A 17025-nucleotide genomic window follows, 5' to 3' on the forward strand; every position below is an offset into this window, starting at 1 on the left:
CTAGCTGCTTCTTCTTCCGTTTGACACCCGCGGATCTCGCCGGGATATGAAGCGGCGCGCGCGCGATATATCGCAGCATAGGAACACGAATAACCGCACACGTCGAATATCCATTTAAATCGCCGTTAGTATTATTTTACGGACAAGAACAGAATGCTGGTGTGATTGATTTACGGTTCTATGTGCGTGTACACGCGCGGAGAGAAGCGCGGGAGCGCGCGCGACGCGACGCTGGAAAAGAAATTAATCAGAATCACGCTCTTACGCTTATCATCAGGACAATGAAAATTCTCGGTGCGGAAGAACGCAGACTGCATACACACTTTGTTATACATTAATCTTGACGGGCGGTTCTCATAAATCATCTCTCCCGTACTTCAAACTTCGCTCTAGTCTATCGTTGTTCGCAGAAAAGCCAACCGTCGACAAAGTGCGACGACTTTGTTTGCAGATGCACCGGTGTGTAAGGAGGGCAAGAGTGAGGTGGTGGTCGGCGCTTTGAAGCAGGAAACTGTGTTGTTAGCCTGTTCCGTGGAGAGCCATCCGGCGCCAGTGACTTACCACTGGACGTTCAATAATTCCGGCGAGCTCGTCGACGTGCAGTCTCGTTATTCCCACGTATCGGCGTCTGGCACACCGTCCGCCTCGGACACTCTGAAAGAGTACCAACAGTTTCGCGGCCCCAATCTCGACTACACACCGGCTACGGAAATGGATTACGGCACGGTGGCGTGCTGGGCGAGCAACCAGGTTGGCAAGCAACGAACGCCCTGCCTCTTTCAGGCAAGTACTTTTCACCTGTACCTTTTCGCCTCTTTGCTCTCAACCACACGCGTGGCTTTCGACGTGCGATTCAGAATTTCGTGCTCTCAGATTGACGCGCGTGTCGAATAAGTGTGTTTTTACTCTTCTTGAAAAAAAATATATATAATTATACTAAAAGGTTTTATTGAAAGTTTCAACTCTGTTTTTAATTATAATTTTATTTTCTCGTAATATATTTATTTTTTATGTGACGATATTAAAACACGTTTTCTTGAATGATTATTACTTCAATCACTGTTCTTAGCTACGTTCTTGCTTGTAGCGATCCATTTGATCTGAAAGTATTTGTAGCTGAACCATTCGTAGTGCAGGTCTAAAAAATTCCTGTATTTACATCACGTACATGTTACTAGCTATTTCCTTCATAAATTTTATACACATTGTACACTCCGGCATCACTATGTACCCCATAAATTTTCATTTTGATCGATCGACGATACCTACAAAGAACGCGGAGCTGCTTTCTGACGATACAAACTCTATTGGTATTTGATGTGCATGTGAAAGTTCTCGAACGTGTGCGAAGTCGTTTGTCGTCGCTACGGGGTAAGATCGATCGTTCTTTTCATCTATTGCGCGAAGGAAGACTGCGCGATACAGGAAGATGTACATATTACATCTTTTTGAATTACATCCTTAAATTACGCGGACTATTATGCAACAGCATTTAGAGAGAAGTGCATTAAGAAATCAGCCGGCCGCTTTGAGCTTTTTTTATTTCACGAGTAGAGAGAATTGTAAAAACTTGGCTTTGTTAGTAATATAATAACAGACGTGTTGTTCGCTTGATGCAAATACGCTTTATTTCCGACTCGCTTGTTTCAGGTTATAGCCGCGGGCCGTCCGTATGCTCTTCACAATTGCAGCGCCACGGAAATGTCGGCGCCTCTGGACGTGGAGGAGCTCGGTACGAAGTCGGGAACAGGGCTGGTAGTCCGATGCCTCGAGGGTTACGACGGAGGTCTTCCGATATACAGTTATCTGCTCGAGGTCGTGGCCGACGAGGACGGAGGTCCGATTCTGTTAAATAAAAGCGTGCCGGCAAGTCCCAACGGACCTACCTTCGAGGTCGCAGGACTAACGACGGGAAGGAGTTATCGACTTTTTCTCTACGCAATTAATGCGAAGGGGAGGAGCGAACCTGCCATCCTCGAACCGGTAACCCTAAAAGGCGTCGCTATGTATACAACCGGTGAGTGTAGATTCAGCTCTTTCGAAGATGTTTTTTGTGTGTCAAAAATTTATTTGTCTATTTATCTTTGTGGCAAAACAAAATTTTACGATTATCATTTATATTCTCGGTCGCTAACAAAATATATTCTGATTTCGCAATTAAATATTACAATCGCACGAAATGTTGTGGAGACAGATATGATTCAGTACTTTCCCACTAAGAATAATCGCAAAACTTTCAAATTATGAAATCCTGTGAATATATTTCTTTTGCGTCGCTCCCGTTTTTGGGAAATTATGAAAAGTTTTCTCGTTAGCATGATTATTCTTATATTGCGTGTACGTAAGGAAGGAAGAGACGGAACAAATATGATTTTTGGGGTAAAATCTTCGAACAAAGTCATAAACGAATCATGAAACATGTAACTTGAATGACTTGCGAAGTTGGTTGAAGAAGAAACCCAGTAATTTAATGATAATGAAATTCTTTTATGATATCTCTCCTTTTCGTTATATATTTAAATTTCTTCTGCTATGCAGAAAGTACAGTCGCGTTATTCTTTGCGCCGCGGAGAGAACTTACTACTCGTTAATAGTCCCGCTTCCACATCGCACGGAATGGATACGACTTCGCACTTTACAAAGATATTTACTTTTTACGTGAACCAGTAGATCTTTCGCTAACACTCACACACAGCGAGAGAANAAAAAAAAAAAAAAAAAAAAACAAAACCGATTGATCGCATTGTGTTGCTCGTCGGGCGAGCGGTCGAGCCGGTTTTCCTTGCTCGACTTTCTATATTTACGCGTCAATCGCCGATCGTTGCAACAATAATAGCCGCGCTACATTTTCTTTCTCATCGTGTCGTCCCCGTTGAAAACCGAGCGCGGAGACCGGACGTGCTCTCTGAAAAATGACGCGGTCCGGCCGGAAAAAAACGCTGAATTTCACTTTTGACAATCCATTAGAGAGCGCGCGGTTACGCGCACGGATAGCGTCTATTATACGCTGATAGGCGTCGCAAGGAAGGCGGATATGATCGCAATTTCACAAATACCGCGAGCGAACGCGTCGGTATTGCAATTAGTTGGTTAACCGCCTGTAGTCTCCTCGCCGTTCTCCACGACGAGCCTCACACTGCGGTCGGCGAGGTTGTGAGCCGTACGTAGGGTGAAGGAAAGGGGGGGGGCAGAAGGAGGGTTGAAGTGGTCCGCTATCGGTGGATAGCGGTAGAGGCCGAGTATTCGCCGGTAGGTAGCAGAGCTTGTAATGCTGAACGCAGCGCAACGCAACCGCAGGTATCGGACTCTGCGGACCTTGCAATTAACAAAACAGATTACTCTCAATCAACGAACACCTATACCCGCTTCGATATACGCTACGTGACAGTTTCAGAGGCTTTCTGCAACTCTCCATGCGATTCCACGGGAAAATAACAAACATTCCGTAACGGTGCGGTTGATAGTATCGAAGAGAGTTGAATCGTCGACTTTTTCTCCTTTAAATTTTTTGAAAAGAAATTTAAAACATGACAGAAATGGAAAGAAGTTAGTTTTACAAAGATGCAGAAGATACACTTTTGTGTCAGTAACAACTTAATGGTCTCTAGGACGTTATGTTCCGCATTATTTTCTGCATCAAATTGAATTCGAGTCGATTGAGTTTATACATCTCACGATTGACAGAAGGAGAAAGGAACAGGTTGAAGGTCTGATAAGCACATTTATCAGAGAAAATACTTATTCGCGTTGTCAATAGTCTTTCTCTGCGTTTACGTAACAGCAAACGTTTTCTTGATGCTGCTATATTTTCTCGTAATATTGGTGGCGTTAAACCGCGTTGCAAACTTGAAAGGCATCCAAAACTCAAAAGAACTTATCGTCCGAGCGTCTGTTCGTGCTGTCGTTCGTCGACACGAAAAAGCCAAAACGCGAGAACGTAATTGCCGGCTTGATCGATGCGCTACAGACTGCGTTACATACGAAAAATTGCAACTGGAAGGTTGGCGTGCTCAGAAATTTAGCTGCAACGCGATCGGAAACTAACTTCCATTTCGCTCTTGGTACGTGAAGGAAAATGGTTGCCGCTCAGGTTGCTTCTTGTTCCCGCAAATACTGCTCGGTCGAGCCAACAAATCCGAGCGACAAATCTTTCGCGAGGCCAATACCTGCGAACGATCAAGAGAATATAATGTTTACACGAGCATCCCGACTGACGACATTTCGATCATTTCTTTTCTATCTCAGGGACGATGCTCGATTATAACAGACTCCATCGGCACGACTCCGGCAACGTAATAGAAAGTCATTGGTAACATACGGTCGCGGGTCAACACGAGGTTAATTCAGTTTACCACCGATTTCCAACGCCACCAACCACTGTAGTCCAACCCTAACTCTCTCTCTCTCTCTCTCTCTCTCTCTCTTTCTCTCTTTCTCTCTCTCTCTCTTCCCCTCTTTCTCTTTCTGATGTACTTGCACCCTCGGTCTTTACCGTCGAGGGTCCGACTCTCCTCACCCTCCGCCTCCTTCCTTCCTTCTTCGCTAATTCCGACACGCCTGACTTTGCACACTGGCTCTCTGTGTGCGAGGGTGGCGAGGTGCAAATATTGATTTGACGACCGTAACCTCGCGGCGCTGATTTGCCCGAATGGCGGCCTGTCTACGAACCATCGAAGCCAATTTGCGGGCTCTTTGTATTGTCCCCGACTCTAGTATTGTCCTACAAAGAGCCGCAGGGATCCGTTAGCGACAGAAGGTACTCTCGTCCTTTGCGTTGCGGTTTTAATGTTCCTGTGCTTATTCCGATCCCTCGCATCAATATTCTGCGTAATCTTTCGTAACAATCGATCGTGTTCAACCATATAAGTGAAGATACAATATCTTCTCAAACGTTTTTGTATATTTATTTTCGCGTATATATTTTGATAAAGAATTTTACATTTATTTTTATCTAAATTTTTATTCAAAAATATATGTAAAATTCTTTATCGAAATATATACGCGAATGTAAACGTAGAACATCTCGAAGAAGTGTATGATGATATTGTATCGTTGATCGATTATTAAATAGATGAAGCAGAAAGAACACACACACACACACACACACACACACACACACGGTTGTGTTCGATATACACGGAGATGTTTCCGAGAAACGAGGCGAATCTTACACTGCTTCTCACTTATCACATTCTGAAACAAACTTCTCCCTTTTCCTTCGTTCCAACAAATCGTTGTGGTTTGCGCGAAGAGATCTCCCGCTGAAATGTTTTTGTGTGTACCTTACCAGTATCTCCTGCGAGGAACAAGAACTGGCCGCGAACGAACGAAACGCTAGTCTCGGTAACGATACCGACATGCCGAGGAAGAAGATATGATTCAAGTCGAGAAGTTCCTCTCGGCAGCCGCGGAAGCGAGAAAAACGGTAACTCGGCGTGGCACGCTGCGGTAGTGCAAGAAAACGAACACGAGGGATAAAAGCGAGGTACGAGACGAGTCGGCGTGGCTGAGACAAGTAGGAAGAAAATTGTAGCAACCTCTCTTTCTCCCTCGCTCTCTGTTGCTTCTCCTCTCGTAATCGTTCATTGAACGAGCATCGTTGCTGATCCACTAGTGGGAAAATTAAATAAATGGAATATTCTTTTCTACTTACGTAAGATAAAAGTTGCATCTCAGGTCTGTTGCACACGACCGCCGATTCTATCAAATAAAAAATGGAAAAAGAAGTTTTCTCGTATCGCTTATTTTCTCAAACTTGCGCACTAACATCATATCGTACGAAAAAAGAAGCGGAGAAAAAGGGCGGAAAGGAAAAGCGGGAAACAGAAACGAGATATCGAGGATAGTCACGTAAAACGAGAAAGTACGGGCGACTCGGTTGCTACGGGCGACTCGCATATTCTTGTTGGAAACTTCCGTATATACGGTATAAGTCGCATAACTAGCGCGAAACGGATTACGGGAATTAATCTTAAAAGTTTCGTATTGAGCACGCGGCAAGCATCACGATAGAAATTTATGTGGGATATTACACATTGATATTGATGAAGTTGTAAAGGTTTATATTCGTTATCTAGAAAAAAGAAATCGGACTTAATTATCCGGGAAAAGAAATAACGTGCCCTCCTGTTGAAGAAAAGAAAAATTGAGCGAATATTTCGCAACGATTTTTCTCGGGGATCGATTGGCCGAAGAGAGTCTCAAGGTCTTCCGAGAGTTTTCGACATTCTCACGCGCGCTTGTTTGGCCTCGGGGCTGCCACGTGGACGGTTTCAGAATGCAATTCTTTCGAAATTGGTTTCGGGTTTCCGCGGGATTGCCTCGATTTGGGACGAATTACTTTACCCTCGTCGAAGGCAGCGCGCGCTCGCGTTTCTCTGCTCGGCCACTCGCAAAGAACTTCCCCCGTGAAATCCCGGCTTTAAACTCTGTACACGTCGTGCGAGTATTGCCTCGCCGGAAGCGGACTGATTTTCCCAGGAGCTCGCTTGTCTCTATCCACGTGGTTTTTACTATTTACCGGATAGACGCGATGAGCAGGAAGTGAGCAAATAAAGTGGCTATGTCGGCGCTTGGGATTCAAGTGAGCCGATTTATGGCGCTAAGATTGACATTGTTTTCGTGAAACCCCGCGCAACAGGCCGTACATCTTCGCGCAAGATTCGTCGACAGAGTAAACGGGAACGTCAATATTAATTCTCTCTTCCGCGCTGCAGCGCGAGACCGAAATACCTCGATGCTTATACAGCGAGTTGCTGGTAGGGTAATATTTCACTACGCTACCGGGGAGAAGGTATCTTCGTAACCGCCGCGGTGTTTGAAATTTGACAGTAAGCGTAAATGCAATTTTTCATTTTAACGCAACAGACACTTAACACTGTAACAGAATTGCTTGCGATTTTGTTAAGCTTGATAATGAAATAAGAGAAATTGAGTAACAAGATAATGCGCGCGCGCGCAAATTTACGAGTTGTTTCAAGTTCCTCGTATATACACGATCGTTCTTACACATTAGATCGGGATTTTAACGATAGTTGAAAAATTGTCTACTTCAAACTGCTTGTAATGTACGGGCAAGAATCTTAAGTGGAGAGTCATTGCCCTTTACCAACAAGACAGTTCCTCGGAGAGCGTCGGATGTCAGCTAATAATGTACCTGAATTGAAAACGCTGCACGAGAGTTTGCTTTCTCCGGCAGTTCGCTGACAGATTTTTTTGAATGGCAGCGTTGGTAGTAGCACCGTTGCTTAACGCGGACTCCGCATACAACAACGCTCAAGTGGCTCAAAGAATTCCTCCTTGGCGTGTTCTTCGCGTCGTCGAGTTAGCTCCTGCCTTATTTACGCAGATAAGACAAAGTGCATAGTCAACACGACGCGCGGCAAAAGAGCGGCTTGAGTGCATTAAAATCCTGTTTAAGGCAAACAATTGCGCGCGCGCACGCGGGAGAGACGCACGCGCGCGCACTCCCTCTCCCTTTTATCCCTCAAGCGTGTCACGAGTCATTATAATAATTGCATTGAGGTTTCTACCACGAAAGAGTGAGCAAATATTTTCCACAAAGATTCTCGCCGTGTATTTCTCGCTTCGGTCGTTAATTGACGACCGTTTTTCGTTTTTCTTTTCTTTAGAATATTCAGTACCGCCGAACTCTTTTATTCACACGCACGAAACTGCAGTCGTAGTCCGTCATAATTTGTGCGAACGCACAGGGGATGCAAATTAAACGACGCTACGCGTTGCCATTTCTCCACCGTCCTTGCAATTATACCTACTTTTACAATTTTCCGTTGCGATCGGGCAACTGTGTCCCGGCGCGGTCCTGTTGCAATTTCACACTGGAAAAAGTTTAATTACTCCCGGTGCCGGGGACATATCCCGGTGTAAACACACTGTCTGCGCGGGTTGGTTGTACGAGCGAAAGACAGCTCTTGATTCTCGACTAAATTCTTCTATTATATGAAGGAAACGCAGCGCAGCTGAGACGTAATGTCCGCATTCATCTGGTTACCGGATGTCATTCTGCTTTTGCTATCTGTTCCTCTTCTTCCTTCTTCCTATCCTTCTCTTTTCTCTTCGCCTCCTCTCTCTCTCTCTCTCTCTCTTTCTTTTTCTATTTTTTTTTTGCTCTCGCAATCCGCGAGGCGGAGTTTAAATTGGTCCGCTTTCCGCCGGCAATCAAAGTCTAATCAAACTTTAACGAGTATCACGAATGCTCCTTGGGTACCCGTCAAGCAGGGAATTTCTACTATCTCTGTCTGCTGCAGGACTGCGGATAACAGCGGATTTACGGCTGTTTTAAAATTTTCAACGATGCCGACGGTGAACGATCTAAGGAGAGCAACACGCTGGGATTAAACGTGACAGGCCGCTTCGTTTTGCCGCTCTTTTCTTTCACACGAGATTCTACAAGTTTCCGCGTGTCTCATCCGCGGTTTATTTTGATCAACAACTCAATGACGTTCCCGTTAAGCTATCTGAGAGATTTCGATGTGCGTTGTCGCGTATTATCCCGAGCAGAAACGTGCTCCAGATGTTACCACATCGATACCACTCGTGTGGCAATGCACACTTCACCTATTTTTTTTATTAAACAAACTTTGGCCGTTATTCAGACGGAGTGAAATTTCGTGTATTTATTGCGCGCTACGCGTTTTAAACATTTTTTTCTTTCTTTTGAAAAGCGGTCTTTCTTGAATGCATCTCTGCTCAATACAATTTGCATAATGGACTCGCGTCGAGAATTTATTCGCTCGCAGTTTACGAAATGTTTTTTTGGCCGATATATCACAAGGTTGCCGAGATTGTTTGCGCAGAGCGCAAATTGTTTATATTCTAATAAACAATTAAGAACAATAAGAATCCGCGGAGTGATTGTACGATGTCTTGAATATAATGTGTGTGTGAATACACACGCGAGATGTCAGTCGTCAGCGTTTGAGAAAAATAATTTAAATCTATAAAAAGTTGTTCAAACTCGACGATTGCCTACACGAATATTACTCACGATATTGAGATAATCGCGTTGAGAAGGAGCAAGTATTTATGCCGCTCTTTTTAACTGCGACGGCAAACAATAAACTATCTCAAAGGCGCAGCAGCCTAGGAGCAATCTCGTTTACACCGTTTCATTTCTTTGAGATCCTTGAATGAGCCGTGGTCGGTTTTCCAGCGCTAAACGAGCTTTAAAAGGCGCATTGCCACCGTCTTTTCGTGTTTTTAGCCGGGTTTGCAAGCTTGTCGTTTCAGAAATTACCGCTCGTCTGTGAGCTTCAGTTGCTGCGAATAATGCGGCAGCAAAACTTGTAACGTTCGCCGTTATTAAAACGACTATTGTCATACGAGATAAAATAATGATGTTATCGCGTCTTTGCTTAGAGAAGTTTTTTTTTATTTGTGATCCGTTCATTTCGGTAACTCGATAAATGTGTAAATTTGACAACTATATTTATATTTGTTAAGTTTCACGCTTAATGACTCAATAAGTTATCTCTTCATTTTCTATAAATGAGAGAAAACTCGTTCGAAATGTCAGCTTTCAAATGTGTGTCTTGAAGAAGCTCAAGTGAAACGGTCGCGATGATAAAGCAGAGAAGATACAGACGTAACAGAACACAACTTCCGACGTTTGCACGTGCACAAGCAAGTTTATAGGTGTGTACGTAAGTGCGACGCGCGAGCTGGCTCGTGATAACAGCCTAGGGGGGATGATGGACTAGCGGGAACATCCTTATACGGGGGTGGTTTCATGGGACGCAGTGTATATGGGGCGACAAAGTACGCGTTAATTATATCCTTCTTGCGGCGAGATACTCCGCGGCGTCATACGCGCGTACATGAACGAAGAGAAATGGAGAAATATCCTACGTGTACGTATATACATGTGTACACGCAAAATACATGTGTACATACGCAGGGCGTAGGTGTCGTAGATGCGCGGCGTATTGCGCGACAAAAGAGTATATATTTATATGGAAGGGTTGAACTTCAATAATATTCCACAACAGACATACCTTTGTCAATTATTGTCGTGCTTATTAAAGCCAGAGAAGCGCCTGATATTGATGACGCTTGTTCCCTCGATAGTCAGCGGGATTACCGTGACAAAAAGAGGGAGGAAGGGAGAAATCGACGCACGTAGGGGAATATATCATATCTTGTATTGTCTACTATCTGCGTTATCTCATCTGAACAGAACGGTCATGCGAATCGATTCAAAATTGAATCTGTGACAACGAAATCGCGCGATTATCACTTCATTTTATCGCTAAGAATAATGTCGACGAACATAAAGTGAAACACGAGACAAATGTAATCGCGATTCATCGAAAGAGGAAACATGTTCGAAGTGACTGGTAAAAAAACCGATAAAGCTCGTGCACAGTCGCCAAACTAGATGCTCTACAGTCAAAGCGCACGATACCTACTGTGATACCGTAACGCTATCGTAATATTCTGCAGATGCGACCCGATGAGATTGCAGTCGGGTGAAAGAAGAGTGGAGAGAAATATTGTATTTTAATCGAGCTGTCTTAGTCGACAAAACAAACGCAAAATGGAGCCTGTTGGCATAACAAACTATCGCGTTAGACCACAGTAGCAATATTTATTTTTTTTGTTTTTGTTTTATCTCTGTACTGTTCGAGCTCTAACGATCGCGCGCCCAGTTCTGTGCGCGAGCGGCATTACCACAAAGGGGGTTTAGCTCTTGCAATCAAGCACTTTCAGAGTAGCGCCCGGCGATATATATCAAGGCAGCGCCACGGCCGTTCAATGATCCCTTTTCGATCTACCGCTGTACGTACTCTTTGTGCGGAGCGATGTCACGCGTCGATAATAGGGAAACATTGAATCGCTCCCTTTCTCGGTACCTTCGTTTACCGAGACAAAGGAAAAGGCGGAACGCAAAACAGGTATACGCCTAGAAAAATCATTTCCCGCATAGCGCTGGCACACATACGAAACATTGTAATCTCCGGATTCTGTTCACGGATTTGCAGCCAATCAACGTGTGCCGCGCAATCCGGAAATAATTGGAAAATACAGAAAGAGCAATCGCGTTGCTCTCAAACCTTTCGTCGCGCGAGTTTTCTTTTCCTCTTTTTTCTCTCTCGTCGATACCTAGATTATCAAGAGAGCCTTGGCAAGTATACAAGTTGTGAACTTAACGTTAGCCAGAATATAGGGTAAAAGAGGAGAAAAGGGGAGGAAGGTATAAACTATGTCACGCTACAGAACGCGCGCGCGGAGAGGCAAGTAGATCGATAGAAGTTCCAGTTGATCGAGCATTTTGCATTGACTGTCGTGGCAGGCAACACCAACGCATCGATGCTGAATCCGTTGTTGCTGGGCTTGGCAGCAATTGCGACCCTTGTGGCTCTGATCGTAGCTGGAATCGTGGCGGCGCTCTACCGGAAGCACTCCACCGGCCGACCCGGAAGTCCAAAGCACGCTCCTATCGTATGCGAACCGCCTAATGCAGGTGCAACCACCCCGGTGCACCCTCAGACCAAGCAGGCGGTCGATGACATCGATCCGGACATCATACCCAACGAGTACGGTAAGTTCGTCGAGCATTCCAATCGTCGCACGAATGGCGCCTTCTGCGCTGATCTATTATTGGCTGTTGGTTTTTCTGTCGACGGCAATCAGAGCCGAGCCGTTGCATATGCATTATCTTGGCATGCTGCTGCTGCTGCCACTTTAATCTAGTATATCGCCAAGAGCGATAAAAAAAAATAATCCTCCAACTTTTTTCGAGAGATATGAAAATATCGAATGTGAAAAAATTTCATAAAATTTTTACGAAAATTTTAATTATAAGATAATATATTCGCATTGCGCTCGTCGCTTTTTCCGTTTCAAAGTGCGCGGCGCGAGATAAATATAGGGTTGTACATATATATAAATAGATCGCGCAGGTTTGAACATCGAACAACTATAAGTTTTGCAATTGTGCGCGCGAGTGTGTGTCTTTCTGAAAAGTTATCACGGTTGCAAAGTCGTTAAATAATAAATTAAGCCGTGAAGAATTTCGAGGAAATATTGACTGTTGCGATGGTTTTCGCACAAACTTCCAAAGAAAACCAATAAATAATGTAGGGACGTGAACAATAGCGATAGTGATTAATAGTAAATCGAGTTTATCTTTGTCGTTGCCCACTTTTAAGTTGAGAGTCTTTAGACGTGTTTAGGTACATACCGTACACTATCAGTTTTTTAATATTTATGTGTCTGAAATTTGACATATTTCGTTATAATTAGACTTTATACACGCACATTTATGTACGCGCAAATTTGCAAATTTGATAAACTTATTAATGAGATATATATATATATATATATATATATACATATTTATATATATAAAATGTACAATTCGCAATCAAACTTGCATGTCTTCATCTTGACGGGTCTGTGTGTCTACTAATATTTGTGATAATATTTATTTTCTAAATTACTAGTTTTTCCTATGCATAAAATTTTTGCTGTAACCACTAACGTAATAATAATTCCACGAATTTGAGTTTTTTCAGTATAATGACCATTTCGAAATTACGAATTAAGCCACACGTAAAACTGTGTTTCTCGCGAACAGACGTGTGTGTCGTGGAAAATTATATTTTTGAACGAGCACATCGTATATATTTTAAAGCCGTGAGCATAAACACTGGTTTTTTTTTTTGCATACGTAATAAAATTCTCATCCAATACCATTTTCAAGAGTATAATAACAAGCATGCGTACTGTTAGTTTTAACTTATATCACGCAAGTTCTGTGGAACAAACTTCTCATTTAAATTCATTCCAGTGCGATGTTACTTTTTTTCCGTAAAAATACATTTCCATTTGCGATATTAATACGCGAACTGCGTCGGCGAGCGGAGCAGCGCGAATAATGACAATGTCGGGAAATAAAAGTCGGATGGAGAGATGCTTAAAAATCGAGAGATTTTGCGTAGAGACCTCGGAGATTTGGTCATCGATGAGATGAGATGTCCATCAAATCTCGCGAAACGAAAGATCGTTTTTTTTTTCTCTATGTGATTTTGAGATATAGAGTCGGTCAATGTGAGATATTGACTCACGATTGTCTCGCGCTTGCGACATATATTTCTGCGACTTGAGACATATGTACCTGCTATTTATAAAATAGACGTCCCTTTCTTGATTTAATCGACTAAGCGGCTTAGTCGCGACGTTGCATGGCTTCCTTAAATCTGTTCGCAGAAAGAAGACCCCTAACGTACACCCCCGTCTACAAGACAACACCACAACGAAGAAAGAAAGATCGCGCCACCGATGAAGACGTCTCGCCGGAGAAGAGGCCAATCGTACAGCACGGTCTGGATCTGCCCTCGGATCCAATGCTGACTAACTGCCTGCCAACGCCTACCATAAATTACTCGCAAAATCATGTATCTCAGCAAAGTACTTACAACAATCCGCCCACAATGGCTGATTTCAAACAGATGGCGATGGACGCCTATAATCAACGCAACTACCACAATGTAAATAATCATTAAAATATTTATTATCGCACTTTTGTGCGCATTACATACACAGTTATGGTTAAATCTCGTTTTGAAATGTTGATTTTTTTTTAACAAGACAGAAATTAGTGACTTAAGAATTTTTTAAAGAGCATTACACTCCACAATATTTTATGACTTAGTTTTTGCCGAACAATTTGATTTTCATCGAGATTTAAGATTTAAATACGTTCTTCTGACTTTCGTAGAGCTAAATCAGATAGAGAGAGAGAGAGAGAGAAGTTGTTTTAAATATTAGAAACTTCGAGCAAAACGAGATGGGAAGTTAGTCAAGGGAGGAGAAATCGGTTGCTTCAATATGCGGCAGTCCCCCACTTTAACTTTTCCGGTTTAGCAGAACCTTGAGTTATCTGCGCTTTCGTAAGTTTAATTACGTCGAAGTTTTCTCGATAATTTGACGAGGCCAGTCCCAATGTACGTAACACGTCTCGTATCCCGCTCTTCGTCAATGAAGCTTTATATTTAAGTACTTGAATAATTTCTAGCATAGTTAGAAAAGAAATACAAAAAGCTGTTTCTAGAAAAAGAAAAAAAGAAAGAAGAAAGACAAATTCGATGTATTCTAATTATAATACAATGCGCGACGTTTTTAATAATTTTATTGTATAAATTTTATTGTTCAATATTACTTTGAATTGTTGCTTTCTGTTCAAGAAAGAGTAAAATATTATCACCGGAAAAACTAACATACAAATTGTACATTAAAATAAAATATTGCACAGAGATATTAAAATTCTTAATAAAAAAAAAAGATACAGATAAACAATATTAATAACAATTTTGTAAATGTGGTACGTCGTATTTGATTTCAGGTATTTTATAGTCTTCAGAGGACAGGCAAAGGATTCTCGTCGATGCCACAGAGGCCCGTTTCATCGTCGGTCTCCGCGCAAGGCAAATTCCATCAACCGGAAGTGGTGACACGCTCGAATCGGATACAAGAGAGCTGTATATAAGTTCGAGGGGACTCCCTGCGGGAATCAGCCCCGTGAGCTTCTTCTAAGACGCCGCCGGCGATTATATTTACACGTGTAAATGTGACGAGTTGCGAGCGCAGAGCAGCGTCACATGGAGATTTCCGAGACGCAAAACGTGCGCGAGGTCTAACGTTGGTATCTTCCTATAGTTTGATATCTTCCCGCGCGAGTTTCGAGTCATTCCGCGCGTGAAACACACTCTACCTTTTACTTGTACAAAACCGTCGAGAACCTGGCGATATCTTGAGCTCCGTATAGACGGAAAACGCAATCTCTCCGCGAAATTACCGCCGAATATACCGCCAGGAATGACTACATTTTCATACATAATTTCGCCGGCGAGACGAAGCAAACGATATTAGCGAGAATTAGAGGGATATGATACTCGTACATGTCCAAAAATATTTCTTTACTGCCGTACTGAGATTATAAGCGAATAATATCGTACAAAGAGAGATTTTAATCCCTAAGTAGTTGATATCAATAACAAGCGAGAAAAAGAAACAGAGACGATGGAAGATGAGGCTGGGTCAGAGAGAGAGAGCTGAAAGAACATTTTACAACACAACGGCGCTTTATACTTTATTCATACTTCTGGTACTTTTCAACAATCGCGCACAAAACGACGTCTTTTTATATGGTCTTCACATAATAATTCTTTTGGAACTTTTACAATCTACAATCCACACTTTCGTCCTTGGGGTTTTTGTAACGTGACACGGTTAAAAAAAAGAGTATTTAGAGCTCATCCTCCAGCCTTGTCCTCGAAATAACTAACTACAACACGATCGTATTCGAAGCTCATAACTGCTCATGTTTTTCGTACGCAAAATTTTTTATAACAATCCGGAGAGAGAAAAAAATGTATTCGTTCGAAAGACTTCGCCGAAACTCGAGAAAATCCTCTCCCCAGAAAGCGGACGTCTTCGTTCTCGATCACTCTGACGCGGACACACACACGTGGATTTTACCTGTTTATATATAAAACTAGTTTTTGTACAAAGATCTATTGTAAATAGACACGAGCCTGGACCTTAGAGTTATAGCCACTACTGTTCGAATTTCATCCGTTACATGTTAAGCCGAGAAATGTCCGTTCGCGTAAAGATAAACCTCGATGGCATACGAAATAAAGGGAATACGTCTCATCTGTTTTACACAAACGAGCTCAGCTTGTTCGTTCCATTTGACCCCTTCATGCTCTCCTCTCCATTAAGATCAAAACAACGTGCGGGGAGATGCGGAAATTCCCATGGTACGTGCAACGAATTTATTCCCCCCCTGTTTGTGTTGCGCTTCTCTCTATTTCGAACGTTGAAAGAAATTATACTCAAACGTTAACGTAACAGATCCGATGCATATCTATCAATTTTTATCTGTCATTCAATTACATCAAGTATAACTTTACTTATTTCATCACGTTGTATTTTATATATTACGTTGTGTATAAAAAATGCTGCTTTTTTCTCCTCTCCGCGACGAGTATTTATTTTTACGAGCCACTTGATACCACTTTAAGAGGGAGAGAGAGTATGTGATCGTACCATGAAATGCAATTTTGCTTTATTTGCATTTTTATCTTGAAGGTAAGTATCCGAAGTAAGCATCTCTCTGTCTCTTTCTCTTTCTCTCCGGCACATCGGGCAGGTAAGTGTACTTTGGCAAACGCGAGTAATTGCAGAAAACGGGAGCATTTAATAATGGAAAATGCAAACGTTTAATCGGTATGCCGAAACGCGTCGACATTACGATGAGGAGCAGAAACGGCAATATATACATTTCGCAAAAAGAAAATTGCCACGAGGCGAGACATATCGCGCCATTTCCTCGAGATAAACGCGCAGCGAGATGGCTAAAGTGCTTTAAGGAAAACAGATCGTCGCGCCTCTCCATTAGCTTCGAAGAGAGCTGCAAAAGCGCCCGTGACAGCCAGCCGAGCATCCTATTGGACGAAGAACAGTAATTCGAGCATTTCGTGAGGAAGAGACGCAGGAGAAGGGGATGGGAATACGGGGACGAGCTCTACAGTGTTTGCATACATTGTGCATTCTCGGTCTTGCTAACAGAGACTAACCCAGGTTGCCGGGGAGTAACCTATTATTCTATGTGCCATCCGCGTGTCTCCAGGGCTGTTAAGACGACCTACTCCGCTCCCTTAACGCTGTCGCAGCTATACTCCTCCGTCAGACTGTCACCCATTCCAGCTGCGAATTGCGAGACATAATTACGATTTACCCAAGCGTCATAATCGAATGATATCACAATACGTGCAGATGGAACGGTCAATAATCGCACATCGTGCCTCGTCATATCCAGTCAACTGCTGCTCTGATTGAATCGTAATCAACGACCTCGTCACATCGTGACGCGAGAGAAAATTATTGGTTTAATGTTATTTTTTTACACACACACACACACAAAGCGTTTATCTTGCTCATTGATATCATATAAAATACTAATTTCCTCATTAATGCGACAATCCATCAAGATGAAGC

General features: G+C 42.8%; 1 protein-coding gene across 5 annotated transcripts in view; it reads left to right on the top strand.

Annotated features, from left to right (window-relative positions):
- LOC109864023 (hemicentin-2-like) overlaps window positions 1-15978 on the top strand; it is an 89079-nt gene extending 73101 nt beyond the window's left edge. For all 5 annotated transcript variants that reach the window (XM_020444813.1, XM_020444816.1, XM_020444815.1 and 2 more), the window contains exons 9-13: window positions 452-783; window positions 1651-2017; window positions 11312-11560; window positions 13231-13511; window positions 14366-15978. In XM_020444813.1, coding sequence (XP_020300402.1) covers window positions 452-783; window positions 1651-2017; window positions 11312-11560; window positions 13231-13511; window positions 14366-14509 — 1373 coding nt within the window. In that variant the 3' untranslated portion in view covers window positions 14510-15978. The remainder of the gene's footprint in view (window positions 1-451; window positions 784-1650; window positions 2018-11311; window positions 11561-13230; window positions 13512-14365) is intronic.
- Window positions 15979-17025: the final 1047 nt, after the last annotated feature.

This window comes from Pseudomyrmex gracilis, unplaced genomic scaffold (genome assembly GCF_002006095.1).
Source record: "Pseudomyrmex gracilis isolate BER0280 unplaced genomic scaffold, ASM200609v1 scaffold_16, whole genome shotgun sequence".
Taxonomy (NCBI): Eukaryota; Metazoa; Arthropoda; class Insecta; order Hymenoptera; family Formicidae; genus Pseudomyrmex; species Pseudomyrmex gracilis.